Source organism: Mugil cephalus, chromosome 6, assembly GCF_022458985.1.
Source record: "Mugil cephalus isolate CIBA_MC_2020 chromosome 6, CIBA_Mcephalus_1.1, whole genome shotgun sequence".
Classification (NCBI taxonomy): domain Eukaryota; kingdom Metazoa; phylum Chordata; class Actinopteri; order Mugiliformes; family Mugilidae; genus Mugil; species Mugil cephalus.
In genome coordinates this window covers 6445462-6462360 of record NC_061775.1, presented here as the reverse complement: position 1 = coordinate 6462360, position 16899 = coordinate 6445462, and the positions used below count along the sequence as shown (strand labels likewise).

Here is a 16899-nt window from a genome sequence, read left to right as displayed (position 1 = left end):
ATACGATTTATACACCATGTCCTGAAAACAAACAGGCCGGACAAACAGCCAAATATAGCAAATGTCCAGATGGATACATTAATAAAAAGGTAATCTTCCTTATGTAGCGGCAGATCAGAGCAGAGCCTCCTCCATCCCTCCCTCTCTCTCCTCCTCCTCCTGCCATCTCTCCATCCTGCAGCCAGCCACCAGACAATATGGAGCAGACAGTAATCTGGCCATGCACTGAAGAGATTACAGCATCCAACAGAACAGTTCAGCGCAGAAGAGAGCAGCTCGGTTGAGCGGAGAAGAAAGCAGAACTGCATTTCGCACAGAAGAGAAACAAACCCAGTCGATCCTCCAAACCGTGTCAATACGAAGCCGGAATCTATGTAGCATACGCCACCAAAGTGAATTGACCCAAGTGTTCAAACAAAGCCGCTTCCTTTTTCTGTCTCGCGCTCGCGGAGTGGCGGCTGGTCGCACACTCTCCTTCAGTGACAGCTGACCTTTTCAGAGTGTAACAGAGTGCGGTGCAGTGCAGTGTAGTGGATCTCTATTCCAAATGTCACTTTTACAGTACAGATCTGATGTGTTAAAAACACAGCAGATGGTGCAGGCCGGACACATAAGAGGAGAAACACATGTACTGTATGTTACCTGTCACTGCGTAACAGTCTTTGGGCATTTCTTTCTTTTTTTCATTATCGTGCTAACACGCGCAAACACCCAGCGAGGCTTAAATACGTCCAAACACCCAGTCAGGGCTGAAACAGATGTGCTGCCCTATATATCCACTGAACTTAATCAAGCGAGATATAAATAACTGATCAGAAGGCTTACGTCCAGACAGAACAGTGGAGGTTGCAAGTTCACACATTGCAGTTGTTACTAAGTACATGATGTGGATTTTTGGATTTTCCATCCTTCTCGGAAGAATTAACCCTGAACAGCAGCTGAAGCAGCCTCTGGCCCCGCGCTGACCTCGCGGCTGGCTAATAGCTGGGCAACGCAAGCTCAGTCAGGGGAACAACATCAAATGGGCAGAAACACAGATACGCTAATACAAAGGTTTCTTTAAAGCTCTATTGTCTCTACTGTGCAAATGAGAAGCCCTAACAAGCCATAACTGAGGTCAACAGCCAGAGAAGCATCGGTGTCGATATGGACGGAGGTAGCGCAGCAAGTCTTCACAGTGATACGCGTTTCCTTTACAAAATTCTGTTTTAAGGAGGAAACTCCCTGTTAATTTATCCGTTGCAGTGATTCAGCTCCACATAAACTCTTTACGCACTGAATTGTCGTGGACAGTAATAAAGACACAGGCGTCCCTCCCACTCCTGTGTAACTATCGCTAAAATATTCTTTTCATCCGCAGCAGCCCAGGTCACCAGAGGCTCAGCCATTAGCAGTTTAAAGGTTTCAAATATTAAGCACAAGCTAATAAGTACATTTTAGGCTGCATGACTTTTATACGTTTGCTTTAGAAGAGTTCTCGCTGTCCATTTGCCGTGTAGGTGTTTAGAGGACTTGGTAATAAGAAGGCAACTTTATATAATCGTTCTCCAACTAAAAACGATAAAGAGCCGTAACAGGTTCATTCAAGTCAAATGTATTTTTAAAACAAATTTAAAAAAGAAAAAAAAAGAATAAGAAAAATGTCTCAAGGGGCTTTTAAGTCTCTGTCCTTAGACCCTGAGCAACACAGAGCATTCCTCAGTGTGTCTATGAAAAGCTTCCAAAGCTGTTCTTTAAGGTGGATCGCTGGTTAACTTGCTGTGGAAACGTGTGAAGTGGAAGGAGCACGGACACTCAAGCTCAAGCTGCAGTGACGCTTATTTGGTTTTTCCTTTGTTATGATTGGAATGTAGACTCAGGAGCATTTCGAGATTAGTTCAGACAAATATTAACTCATACAAATTATTTAGAGATTTCCATTAGCCGGCAGCACTTATGTGGCTGCTTCAGAGGGCGGCTCTAGACGACAGATTATTATTAGAAGCATAACTTATAGGTGCATTTAAAAATGTCACACTGTCACACCTGCACTCAGTTTCAGAGCACGAGCTTAAAATAGTCGTGGTCCGCGAGTATTTTAAAGGGTAAAGCTGTTCGCGAAGGAATAAGTCTGAGGGTGGATAAAAGAGGACGCAGGGGAAAAACACAGGAGGAAGATACCAAATTATCTTAACCCAAAAAACTGGACACAACCGGAAAAGAAATACTTGTGGTTACTTGCCCCCAAAGTAATTAGAGTTATATCAGTATCTTCTGTTATGAGATTAAGCACGAGGAGGAACAAAAGCTTTGAGGGAGAGTGGTGTGCGTAGCTGAAAGTGGAGCTGAGCAGAGGAGCCTGGCAGGGTTTAAAGGTAACAGCTCTACCTCCGATTCGTCACACTACGACTACAACTTGGTCGGGTGTCAGTGAAGCGCTTGGTCACGTCTTTGAGGGGGTTCTGTGAAGTGAATGCATATGGTTGACTGAGGTGTCACCGTGTCAGTGGGGTGGTGAAAACAGTTGGGCGCCGTCTCACCCGACACGCACAGACAAAGTGTCAGACATCAGCTTGTCACTGCACACCACCAACTTCCAACAAAAATGTATCTGCACGAGGCCGGTTCGTAATTTAGCCCGGGAAAAAAATTTCTCGCGTGGCAGTTTCGGTGTCAGCCCTTAGAGACGCAAGTCCCTGACTAGAGTCAACTCTCTCGTTAGATGTTTTCATTAGCATCCCTGTCTGAATTACCCTTCTTCTTCACTCTAGTATGTATTCTTCCAGTTTCTCATCAGTCGCCTGATAGAAATGCCATCAATGTTCCCACTCACTCGCTGCGTATTCTTTAGAGAGTTTGTGTCGTGTTCAAACAGGTACCCATTTCCAAGGACGTCACGCAACAAAACAATCTTTCTGAAGGATTAATCAAGTAATCGGATTCATTTAATGTCTGCAACTGATTTGGAAAGTCTCCTTCTTATTTACATGAATCTATTATTATTTAGAAAGGGCTGCAGTGCGTGTGTGAGAACAGTTGCATCCTAGACCTTGACATGCGACGCTTCTGTGACATAATCAACCACATCTGCACAACCCCTAAGTGATCATAAAGTTTTGGTTCATTAGTGTGTGCGTTACCTCTGTCTGACTCTGTAATGCTTGGAAGGAAGGAAGGAAGGAAGGAAGGAAGGATAAAGGTGATAAAGGTGTAGACGAGCAGGGCACCAAAAAATGAAGGCACAGCCCACTTTTGAATCTAGTTGATGAGTAAAGGTTTACTGAGAAAGGGGAAGGGAGGGAAGCAGGGATGAAGGTATAGTAATAAAGGAGGGAGGGCTGAAGTTATAATGGTGGGGAGAGAGGCGAAGCTGAAGGAGCCAGGTGTGGCAGCAGCCACAGAGGTAATCAGCGGGCCAATGGGGAGTCATTCCACTCAGAGTGAACGGGCTGGCGAAGTACCTGGAATAAAAATAATCATTACACTGCATTAAAGTCACTGTCTGTAAATATACCCTGGGCAGCAGTAAAGCAGGCTCACTGTGGGCGCCGCTATCAGGACACCTTAACGCACGCACATGTGAACATGTAAATACACACGCGTGCAAACGCCATAACCGCGACAACCTCTGAGTACATCTCTCGACGCAATCTGTGGGAAAATCAGCAAGTCCCCTGCTGATTCTGTGCGTTCATCCCGTCATTAAAAAGACGAGCTTTTAACAGAAACAACTTCTCCAAATATAAGTCGAGCCCCCTCCCTCCATAACTTATAAGTGTTATTTCAGCAACAGAAAGCCCAACAGAGGGTTGAACTGGATCTCCCTCACACATTTATTCCGCCTCTCACTACTGCTGCCTTTGGAAAATGGGGATTAAGTCTGCATTTAGGAGAATTTAAATTGCAAATAGGGCTTTGTAATTGTTTTAGTCTTTAATCCGAGCAGGGAGGGCCTCACTGTAATGCAAAGTTGAGACGGGCGAACATCTCGGCCATTCATCTCAGGAAGGTCTGTGTTTGTGTCACCGCCCGGTTCAACGAGGCTCAATAACACACACAGACGTGTACATATGCATGCACACACGCACACCCATGGGTTCAGGGCGGACGGTTTATTTTGGTTGCGAGTCGGGGTGCCCAGCTGGTACTTGAGACTGGTGGACTGGCAGAGGAGGAGCAGACAGCACACAGACAGGGACACACTGTGCCAGGCTGCAGCGTCTGCCAACTACAAGGCTGCCCACTGCTACAATGAGAGGCAGAGGCAAAGGAGAAAGGCCAGGACAGAGCGTCTGTGTGAGGCGGAGGACGGCGGAGGGGAAGAATGTGAACGTGGACAAAGATACGAAAAAGAAAAGAAGAAGGAGCGTTTCAAAAGATGCGACTTGAACCGCTGATTGTTGGAACGGGGAAGAAAAAAAATGACTGGCTGAGGGGAGAAAGTGAAGATGAAGTTACTTCTTTCTAACTTACTTCTGAAGATGGCCGCGGTCGCTGTTAATTATTCAGTTGCAGTTCAGTTTCTGTGCAGGATTTACATTTTGACACGTTCAAAGCCAGTGGTCCCTGTGTAAGTTGGAGATCGGTGGTGAAACAAAGAACAACAAGTCCTGATGTGAATCCTGAGGCACATGAATGCTGGTCACTGAGAGAACAGCTTATTGAAGTTCCACAACTCATATTACCTAAAAGTTGTACTGGCTCATTTTCAGTTGCGTAGAACTCATTTTTGGCTTTAAATAAAATTAAAAAAGCACCATGCGCACTGCCTTCTGGCAGCGGCAGTGACAAATGTAAAGACATTTGGAATTGAAATGACCACTAGTTGGTGCCATCACAAGATGCTGAGAGGAGGCTCTGAAACCTAAAAAAACTGAACAACCACACTGACACAAGTCCAGGATGCAGTTATATTTATTTATTTATTTGGAAGCCAATTTAATATGAGACACACACACACAGGCGCTCACACACTATGGACTCTTATCTACCTCGAACAAACAGACACACACAGAACTCTTTAAAGAAAGGAGGCCAATAAAACTACTTGCAGCGTTATCTAATAGGATTTATAAAGAATACATGAATACATACACCGCTGAGGGGAGAAGTGAATAACATGGACACTTGGAAACTCTTGGACCTGGCAATGATCCACAGAGGCCCCTCCTCAACACACAGGACCCAAAGGCCCACACTAACAACACCCTGTTGCCAGAGGACACCCTCAGAAGACCCATGTCCATTCTCGGATGAGTCACAACTGTTTTTTTTTGAAGGCACAAGGGAGACTTACGCTATATTAGGAAGGTGGTCATAATGTTATGCCTGATTGGTACTCCAGAAACAAACATATGTCATCGGTTCTATGTCACAATCCTCCATGTCTGATTGAGCGTACTCCTGTGTAGTATTTTCTTGGGTGGATTGCTATTAAGCCCACATGGCATGCTTAAGTACAGGAAATAAATATAGGATGTATATGTATTTTATCTGATTGTGTGAGAAATCAATCTTAAATATTTACATTTAATCCACCGTCTTTAAACGGGTCCTCACACGCTTTCACACAACATCCCACTTCTTTGCGTCCTCCACTGCCACTCTTTGCTAAGGTAAGAAGGAACTCTTCAACACACAGTTAACGTGCACTCATGGACCCATTCAACAGCGAGCAATAAAACCTGATTCCAAAATCAAACTTTTCTCGTACTATGTCCACAACAGGAGCTCCAGGGAGGCCTGATTTAATTTAGGAACTTGGTGTAAAAAAGGAAAAGGAGACGGCTTCTGAACTCCACAGAGTTAACCAACAGAGGTATATGTTGAAAGATAGGCTTCACTCCCTGGGATCTGCCTGACAATCACTGCAACCATTGTCGCTATTTTACACCTAATGAGGAATGGCAGGAAAGGAGTGAACGAAGCCTTTCTCTGGGAAACAAGACCCGGGAGCTCCGCAGCTGGAAAAGTCGACTGGAGACGAACGGAGTCGCTTCGCTTAGAAGAAACTTTCTTAGTAAAATGGTTTAACGGCAAAATTCTGTTTAGAAAATCCAGTTACATCACCCTGTTACAACCTCGTGCCAGTTAGGTCTGCCCTCTCCTCTGCGACGCGGGACACCAAAGTTATAAAAACACAAAGTCAGCACCGGTTGCCAAAGAAAAGTTCAAACTAAGCAGAAGCAAAGACGCAGAAAGCATCATAATTGCGGTAATTTACACCGTTTTATGCAGGACGGCGTGTTTTTACACAATGGATAAATGGATAAGTGGACGTGGTTTGGGAGTCACTAGCGTCAGGGAACTTCAAATATGGTGAGAGAGGGGGAGAGAGTGTGTGTCTGCGTGTGCGAAGCGGTGTGAGCGTGAGAATGTCTGAACACAGAGTGAGGGGATGCAGGCTTGGCAGGAGAGGCGTCACAGACACCTCCGGCAGGGAAGGTGGCCCTCAAACCTCCAGCCCCCCTTTACAAATTGCTCACTTCAATTCTCCACGGTAATCTGGTTACAGCAAACGAGTGATGAATGTTGCTTTTTATTTAAACAAAAAAAAAAACAAAAAAAAACGTATTGAACCATAATTTATTTCCGGAAAAATGACTAAAGTGAGAGAGAATTGGCTGCGTTCGCCCGAGTTTCAGCGGGAGAGATAAACAAACGCCCCAAGGAGTTTTCACTATTTCCCAGAATGGGATGTAGCATTCATTTAAAGCATTCGTTCAAATTTTATGGATGATGATGTTGCAACTAAGAGGGTATTCATGGGTAACTGGGTTAGGGAAATTAAATGGGACTGGGTTGGAAATCTGCATGCACGGAGGGAAAGTAAACGCTTCAGGGTTTGGTTTCTACAATAACTTTGCTCCGGCGGAGTGATGGCGTTTACGCCGCTCCGGCTAGCAGGATGCAGCGCACACAGGCCGCACCGAAACTCAGATAAACTACGAAAAAAAAAAAAACGCAGACTTCAAAAAGAGTCCCCAGCGCCTTCAGACACCTCTTTCTTCCTGCACACTGACACATCTCCCTCCCTCCTTCTCCAACTCCCTCTTGCTTTCCGCCTCTTCTCCCCTGCGTCGTTCCGTCTCTGTCCCTGGATTGTTGTCTCCATCTGTCCGTCTCCGTGTCTTGTCTCTGTCAAACACAGATCCAGGAGCTCGCGCTTACCGAGTCGAGATCAAATGCTAAACCGCGGCTCAGTTTAAGCTTGCCCAGAATGAACCTGCAAGGAAGGGGAATCATAAACAATATTTGATCTTGCGCTTCTGTCACTTGCAGACCTCCAGCCGAACACACACACAGCTTGAGGGCAGCACTTTCAGGCTTTGTTGCCTCCCTCAGATAGGGAAAGGTATACACAGACAGAGGAGCCGACTGGCCTTTTTCATTTAGACTGTAACAACGGTAAACAACGGCACACAAAGACGGCGTCCTCTCGCTCGACGCCCGTCTGCCTGCAGCCTGCACTCCACGCACTGTTTGATATTAAAAGACGACACAGGCGTGAGCGGAGGAGGAGGTGGCGGCGGTGGCAGAAACGTAGAGAGACAGACAGAGACGGACAGGAATGGAGACACAATGTTGTGGCATGCCGTTTGTGTGTAGGCTATATTTAAACTGAAAACAGCCAGGAGGATCTGTATGAAGAAGATATCAGTGTGCCAACGCAGGCTCCATTCCTCCACTCTCTCCTTCTCCTCATCCCTCCATCCATACCTACTCTGCCTATATTATGGATGTTATTATTATTCCTGCATGTCGTCATGTCGCCCCCGCTTCTCTCCTTCCCCCGAGCAAGGAAGCGGGCACTGCTGGCACCCAGCCAGATTACCCAATCAATCTCCTCTGAGAGGGAGGGAGGGAGGGAGGGAGGGAGGGAGGGTGGAAGGAGGGAGGCGAAAGGAGAGAGGGGGAGGAATAAGAAAGAGATCGTGGAACACAGAGGAAAGGAAAGAAAGAGCGGCAGGGGAGGTGTGTGTGTGTGGGGAGGGTGGGGGGTGGGGGGGGGGGTGGGGGGGGTGGATGATGGTGAAGGGGGTGTTGGCGGTGAAAAAGACCTGAGAGGAAGGGAGGCAAGGGAAACGGTGCAGGACGAGTAAATTTTGTCTTTGGGAGAAAAAAAAAGAGGCAGACAAAAAAAAAGGGCTTTGAAAAGGGAAAGGAAGGTTTTTTTTTTTTTTAGCAGACGTGTGGCGTTCAAATGAGACAGGCGAGCATCTGAGTCGCCGGGATGGAAAACAAAAAAATCACACACAGAGTCCAGACAAAGGCTTGGCCATCAACGGCTGTTTACAGAGCGCAGCTCCTCCCCTTGTGCCACCTGTTACTGTGGTCAAGCCTAACAAATGTTTAACCCTCTCAAAGAATCCCCAGGCAACAGCCAGTGGGGCATCTCCATCTATCTACAGCCCGCTGCATGCTGGGAGCACATCAGCATTTATCTTCCTTATCTTTTTGTGTGGATTATTATATTTAAACTTCATTTTTTCTATTGGAAAAACGACACATTTGATCACTTTGGCATCTTTAAAGTGAGGATTTAATGTTTTTTGGTTGCAGTAAATGCTGTGAAAATTAATACCTTCATATATCAATACCCTAATTCTTAATTCGATCTGTTTTTAAATTAAAAAAACTAAAGACAACACCCCTCCGTATTTGACCTCTCCGTCTCAGCCATTATCGTGACAGCTTTCATCAGTAAACCCAGACCTGAGCGGAGTCCTTGAAGTTCTGCGACGTGAATGACGCACTTGTGGCACTAAATCTGTGACTCTCCGCAGGCACTGACCCCGGATTGGCACGAATCGCAGATGTTTGGGGTTGCGACCTCGGGCTGGGGCAAAGCAAAGCGCCTGCGACAACGAGGCCGAGTGGATCACTTCCTGAAAGACTGTTTGTCTCAGAGTCGAAGTACGTGCATGTGTGTCGAAGACGGAGAAAACAGAGAGTCATTCTCCCGCCGGCTTTCGTGTTAACAAAAACGCGTGTGTGTGTGAGAGAGAGAGAGCGAGCGAGCGTGCCCACTCGCTCGTCAATACGTGCGCTCTCTTCATCACAGAGCTCATGCGCTTTAATCATTCATATTGAGTTACTAAAGACGTGCCATGTTCTTATAATCAAACACGTTTCCTCAACAAAGTACTTGTTTGAGGAACATCCAAATTCCAGCAAAAAAAAAAGAAAAAAGAAAAAGGACTATAAGCTACGCGGATCTCTTTTAGGAAATAAACATGATTAAAAGGCAATGTGAAGAGGAAGGACAGAAACACAACTTCAACAATTAAGGCGACAAAAGAGAACACTTAAATTACTTTACAGAGGTACAAGACTTCAGGCTGTTCCCGCTCCTTATGATGCAGTATCATCTCACTTACTTTGAGCGTGTGTGTGTGTTCATTTGCATACAAGTGTGGGTGCCTGATGTGCACACAAGCGTGGCAGCGTGTGGGAGTGTTTATGTGTGAGCACCAGTGTCTATGATAGCAGAGTCACCATTCAGGGGTGAAGCCAACCACCTATCCAGCTAGTCAGAGGCCTCCAGTTCTGGGAGTGCGGCCAGGGCTCCAATCCCACCACATTCCCCTGGATTAGCTGTCAACCAGTCCCCAGATCTGAGGATTAGCACATTATATTCCATTATCTTTCCCAAACTGGAGAGTCCACAAAGTCTACATCATTGCTCTCTGTGGGGGCCAGTAGGACAGGGCTGAGTAAGAGGTGCCTTCAAACTGGGCCAAACTGAGCCAAACTGAGCCGAGCCAAACCAAATCCGTAACTAAGACTGTACTCTGGCTCAACGTTGCCTAGCAACCAAATTAGTACCAGGAAACAAATAAGCGCAGTGTATGTCTAAAGATCAGTTTTACAGCACGACACCGATTTTTTTTCCCCCTCATCCACAATAGACACGGAGAAATAAATGATGTTATAAAAAAAATGAAATAAAAACTATCCTGGATTATTGTCTCGCACGCATTCCTCTTTCACCATTTCTCCGGAGCGACACACAAAGTGGAGAGTGCGCGACTCCTGGGAGCCGTGTTGTTTTTCACTCTGTGATCCAGGTGGACTCGGGGGAACGATGGAGCCGTTATCAGCAAGGGGCCGCGATAGAGACTTGATCAGGCCGTTGGTCTGCGGGGACCGAGGAGCCAGAGTTAATCAGAGACAGACAGACCCCTCATCACCCTGGGGATTCACACGCGTCGACCCCGACACTCTCTCTCACACAAAGACACACACGCACACACACGGCACCAGTACAACAGCACATGCGCTCGCAACCTTCTCTTGCGTTTCACAGATTTTCTGCCACACCCTCTGTGCACGCACACTCCCTTTTATGGTCACGCTTTACTGCCGATGCTATTACTTAAGATTAAACCTGATATTTTACTTTATTTTTAGTTTTCATATGCACACATCTTAATCGCTTTAATCAGATGAAATATTTCCCTCAGTGGAAACATCATGAAGCTTTAATAGGACGAAACGTTTACATCTGGGTACATTTATGACTCTTGTAGCGTCAGCAAATCAGCGCATCAGTTCACAAAGTCTGACCCTCTGAACTTGAGCCAGGTCAAAGGTCAAACAACGCTCTTGATCCTCGGACAACAACGAAACGCAATGGTCGCCTGTAAATTCAAGCCGACTCAACCTCTTCATCTCCCATTGTCTTCAAGTCTTAAAGTCCACCTTCTCTCTGTTGAGCCCAATAAACATCAGCAACAGTGACTTTGACTCTCACGCTGACTGATTTATGCAGCCAAAGGCCGAGGCACGTTTAAAACGTGCCTTCTACTGAGGCGCAATTTGAAGCCTGAAGTTCAGCCGTATATTGACCAAGGCTGTCAAACTGCGGCCGTTAAAGAGCTGACATGCAGGTATCCAGCTGGCCTACCTCAGGAGAAAGGTGTAGGAAATTATATGGCATTTAGATTAATTAGACACAGTTGTCAGATTTAATTAACTACTAGGTTTAATTAACCATGTAATTAATCTTATGGTGGTCCAACACATACACACACACACACGGGCGTGGAGAAACACACACATCAACTCAGGCCCACACAGACATGCGTGGTACACGCGCAGCAAATGTAATCTGTTCGGCTGACAAGCGCTCGCACTTTTGCCGTCAAACCTCATAAGAGAGTTCAACCGAATGGGTGACTGGCTACGAGCTAAGAGAGGCTGAATGAAATGTGTACGGCAAGAATAGCACCCTCTAATCCATTTCAGGTTTAACTTCTGCCCAGGTGAAGCGTTAATCTCTCAGCTGAAGCATTCTGCCCAGGCAACATGCGCGCACCTTATTCAAATATGCGCTGGGCTACATGATGCAAATGTTTATTGCACTGCGGACGAGCCAGCCAGGGAAGGAAGTGAGTCCACAAGCACGGCGAGCTAGTCATTTCAGCCCTTCAAAAAATGTGCGTGTGCGTTCGATAGGTTACTGATCGACTGGTCTCACTCTTCAGAAGATGAGAGGGTCGAGGGGTCCGCAGACCCTGACCTTTCATCACTCAGCGCAGCCTCTGTAGCTACGACTAGCATGGGCTGACCCGTTCTAAATGTGTCCTCTGTGTATATGTATTGAGTGTGAATGTGCGCGTTAATGTGCTTGTGTGATCGGCCAGCTGCTTTATGTGATCTGACCTTTACCGAAGCCATGAGCGCGCCAATAAATAGCCAGGCAGTGCCGTGACCTCTCACCTCGGGGAAAACAGATTCGCTGGGACCCGAGGCGCCCGGGGGTCAGCGTTTCAGGAAGTGTAGCCAGCAGCTGAGCTGCAGCGCTACGCTGCAGATGCAAATGCTAGGGAAAGGATCTCCAATCAAAGCAGATCGTAGGAGACGCCACAGAGTGCCGCGAAGACCCCCCTATCAGACTTTAAAAATTCAAAGACGGAGGTCTAAGGGCTTTCCCATGAAATATAGAAGCGGTGTTCACACGTGCTGCATTTTTAAAAAGCGTGCTATTTCAGACGTCTGGCTCGCAGGCTGTCCCGAACCAAAACAGAGGCTGCAGCAGGCACACCAGACACGCAGACATTAAGAACGGCAGGCATGTCAAAACACGAAGCGGCCGCATTATCTCAGACAGAATAGTCCCTTCTTTCAGATACACGCTACGCATGATCGCGTGTGCTCACAGGCATGTGTAGGTGAGGTGGATGTGTGTGTACTTGTGCCCCTCGTGCGGCGCAGGGAGGTTTTTTAAGTTCACTCACATAGTCATGGAAAGCCTTGGCCTCGCTGGAATGTTCACATGTCTCCCTCCGGTCCGGGGCAGCGCAGTACAGATCCCAGAATACACTGTGCACACAGGACAAGACAAGCGACAGCAGTTAGACACTTCACTCCGAACACACTTTGTTATGCTGCTGGTTTGTGTCGTAGGTGTGACTGTAAATATCTAATGATGACAGGTGGTGGGATTAGGGTTGTGATGGACTGATGAAGGTGCAACACATTGTCTCAGACATTTAAAAAGTTCAGCGGGGTATAATTTGAATTTTGACAGTACTATGATTACAACTTTACTAATCCTTTAATTTGAGTAACATAAACCCGCTAATCCTTCTAAACCCCCACTTGTCTAACCAAATTCTGTTCAATCGACCAAATGCTCAAATATAGAAGTTGTCAGCGTCTCCGTGATTCATAGTATTTAATACGGTCTTGACGGAAGAAGAACTTCTATAAAATAAAATAGTATTGACAAAGAAGAATGGATCAAAACACTGACTTGATTCAGTGAATGGAGGAACAGTGAATGAGAATATCTTCTTTTACTAAAAAAATTAAATAAATTTAAAAAAAATAGACCAAGGACCTTGCAAACAAAAAACGATCGTACCTGACAAAGGGGCTGTAACTAAGCGTTCTTTTTGGTATTGATAAATCCGTCGATGTCTTTCTCTGCTGTAATCATAATTTTCCGATTTTAATTCGCTTGTTTCATCTGACTGTCAGAGCAGAATATTCAAATTACAGATGCCGAATCCATTTGCTTAAATGAACTGTTATTGACCGACTTAATTAAATCAGCTGACAATTCATTTTCAGCTCTTCCTGACAGATTTAACAACTTATGAAACTATGGACACGTGTCAGTCAGCAGCCTTTAAAATGTATCAGTGTTTGTAAAAGACGCAGACGCACGGCAGACTTCACGCCGGCCACCGCGCGCCCGTACAGTCGAGCTCAAAGAGCTTTCACAGGGAAGGACTTCCACGCGTTCCTCCCAGCCTGCCCCGCCGACCTGCAGGTTATTGACCAATCAGCTGTGATTATGTTACTTACTGTCCAATCAGCCTTACTCATATTAGTTAATTAGACCAATCCCACTCCTTCAGGGCAGCAGGGGCCACCAGGTCCCACTCCAAATGGGCCCTTAATTACTGCGCTGAAATAAAGCACTCACTAAGCCTGTCCACATGAAGCGGCTCTCCCTCCACCAGATATTGATTTCATGGACAGCGTATCACAAAAAAGTGAAGTGCTGAGAGGGAATTCTTGCCGTCATTTAAAGGTGCAAATAAACCGTTACGTGCGACGTTTTGTGCTGATGTTAGGAACAGGCGTGACACTTGATATGACAGACTGCGAAATGGAGCAGAAAATATTAGCTGATCACCCACAACTGTCAGAGAATCGCTCAGTCACATGTTTGATTTTTTTCACCTCTGGAACATAGTGAACCTGAGACACTGTTGATCCCTCATCTATACATTCCCTTATTGTCATGAGATTTTTTTATTATTATTATTATTATATTATACGAGGGCATCGAGGAAAACGAGGGTGCAACAATGGGCGTCCTAAAAATAAAAATATCAATAAGCAATAAATTTCAACCCACGCAGCACACAGTAGCGACCTCTCAAATCGCACAAACTAAAATAGAAATGTGTTATTAAAGTATTTAAAGATTAAAAGACGGAGTGGGTGCCCCGAGGTGTTCAGCGAGCGCCGGGGTCCCATCTAGACAAGGAGGGCGCTGAAGAACAGGGGGGAACTGTCGCAAAGCCGACGGTGAACACATGGTGCGTGTGTGCGCGTGTATTGTGCTGCCCTTCTGTCACTTGACAATAAAGCCAGTGTACATTATCATATCTATCGGTTGGTGTTAAAGAGATTGCTGCTCCGTCAGAGACGGGCCGCGGCAGGAAGGCGCGACCATCGCAAATCCAATCAGCTCTCAGGGAAATGAAATGGGACGCGGGTTACAGTTTGTTACAGGAAAAGGCTCGACCAGGTGCGGGCGCAGGGGTAGGGGTGAGGTGATCTAACATCTCCTGGCCTGTGAAGTCTGAAATATATTGCGATTTGAGCAGCTGACCTGCGTCTGTCTGAGCCACGCAGGGAAATCTCGTTCTGCATCTCTCTGCATAATCTGACGCAGGATCACTGTCGGACGAGACTAAACCAAGACTTTCATTATTCCCATATTATATTAGGAGGCCACATTTTTCTACACGGAGTCACAATGGGAAGACAGAAGCCATTAGGTGTAAACAGGAATTCCTCTTAACGTCGCACTAGTTCAGCTTAAATATCTGAGGGTCAGAACGCAACCGGGGAAATGAAACCAGCTAACGTTTAGATGGGACCTTTATTAGCTCTGATTTGACAGTGCCTGCCCGTATTAAGAGGGGAAACACATGTCATAGTTGTTGTCACATCCTTTTCAGAGACACTAATCTTTAGAAATTATCGGGGAAGTCAACAATCGCAGTTAATTAGCACCAGCAATCTGCAAGAAAACTCTGCACACCCTTGTAATAGCAAAAAATTCTACCCAATTATCTAATCATTTCAATCTAATCATCTCCTCATGGGAAACTCTTTATGGTATTATGGGAAGTAACTGGTGATCGAGCCACACCGCTCTGCACAGAGGATGAACAGTTGAGCGGCTCTTGCTTTGAAGATTCACAGGAGAGATTTGAATTGCACTTCGGGGTCATGCAAACTCTTTTTTTTTTCTCTTTTTTTTATTTATTCAAATGAAAAACAAGACTTAAAAATAAAAGGAGCTGGCAGAGTCACGGCGCACACACCAACATGCACACTTTTGTATCCAGAACAGAGGAAGGGATTAGAGTCCGCCCATCCAGAAGAAGACAATTACTAAAATGAAATGCCATCACAAACATTATTTGCAATTAACTGATGAAGCCAGTGCTTGCCATGTGCCTTTCTGTTGTAATAAGAAGAGTAAACAAAGACACAGAAATACGGCCACACAGGCTGCTGGTGGCAGGTCTACATGATAATCCATTAGTCGGCCAGTCAAGAACAAGAGAGAGCGAGATGGAGGCAGATGGAGATAAGGACGCAGACAGAGCACGAGTGAAAGAACCACAAACCCTTAAAAAAAAAAAAGTTATAAAGAGGCAGCCCTGCTCCTCTTATCAGAACAGACTCTTCTTAATGGGACAAAATGCTGCAATCAAAGAGTGGAGGTGGGGAAACACAAGCCTTCCAGTCGTCTTTATTACCTTGACTGGAGTATTCTCCTGGTGGCACCAGTACATTCAGCAAGCAAGAAGAAAACAACATCACTGCGCCATGTTAATTTAGGAACACTCCCTTTGGAGTGTAGATAATAAATACAGCAACTGTCATCGTGGAAAAAAAGAAAAGAAAAGGTTGTTGGGGAGCTTGCGGATGGCAAAGACAAAGTGCCCGGTCGCACAGCAAAGGGGCATCAAATGATTATGAGTGGAAGCATGATGACGTCAGAAGAAGTATTTGGACCATTCTCTCCCGTCCTGTGCAACGACTGACAACAGGTTTTGTGGAGCAGAGGTGATGAAGTGGAAAATCAGGTGAATGAAAGATTATTCTGTTTCAAGGTTCCTTTCTTTCAAACGTCGGGAGGGTTGTGTAATCTGACAATAATGCTAATGTAAAGTTGGATAAACGCTCTGCGTAGGTTCACATTATAGTAAACGCAGTTCTACCAATATGGTCAGACGTCAACCTTCATACTACGCTACATTAACAGCCTATTTTAGCCCCTTTCTGTTACACATTTGTCACAATATAAAGTACAAGTACACAAACAGATTTTATTTAGGCGTAACTGCCAGAAAAGATCCAGACTCAACTTAAAACTATGAGACTGACGTTGATGGATCACTAAACTGGAAATCTACAGTCTAAACAATACGACTCAAAAACTTTAGCCAGAAGTATTTTAATTTGAGATTTCAAATCTAGAAGGGCAACAAACGTAATGATGATGACTCAGACACCCACGTTCGCTTCCTGAGTGGGTCTTATCAGTCACCGCTCGTCTCCCGATTCGTCGCGCTCTTATAACATGACCCCTCTCCCAGTAGGAAACAAAGACATCGGGCTTTTGGTTAATTAAACATGGATAACGAATTATAGGCATTGAGGCATTGCTGACCTTGTTGTCTGCGCCATCAGCTTTTGTGCAGTTTAAGTCGGAATACGATCACGTGACCGCGGCTGACGTAAACAAGAAGCGGGCTATTATTTGAGAGGCTTGTGACAGTCCTCGTGGTGTTGTTTTCGCCGTGATGTTCGCTTTCAAATGCCTTTTTTAAAGCAAGAACGCATTAGTGTGGACGCGGCTTCGGACAAGGAGAAAGGAGAAGGAAAAGACTGTCTGGTGCGTGTGTTTGGAAGGGACAGTCCAGACATTCGGGGGCAGAGGACGGCTACTCTCACTCTGTTTCCGCTGGCCCTCACAAACAAGAATTTCAGCTAGAGGCTATCACACAGAGGAGCCTCCTCACACTGTTGTTGTGCTGACGTTTTCTGTGTGTGTGTGTGTGTGTGTGTTTTGTGTGTTGGGATGTGTGGTGCGTGTGCCGAGGATTCGGCAGCCATCCAGTGAAAACTGGTTAAAGCAATCGATTTTGGGATAAG

The 16899-nt window shown here is 45.7% G+C and overlaps 1 protein-coding gene across 3 annotated transcripts in view; it reads right to left on the bottom strand.

Moving 5' to 3' along the window:
• ssbp4 (single stranded DNA binding protein 4) overlaps positions 1-16899 on the bottom strand; it is a 78714-nt gene that overhangs the window by 44130 nt on the left and 17685 nt on the right. For all 3 annotated transcript variants that reach the window (XM_047586716.1, XM_047586715.1, XM_047586717.1), the window contains exon 4: positions 12222-12306. In XM_047586716.1, the coding sequence (XP_047442672.1) occupies positions 12222-12306 (85 nt within the window). The remainder of the gene's footprint in view (positions 1-12221; positions 12307-16899) is intronic.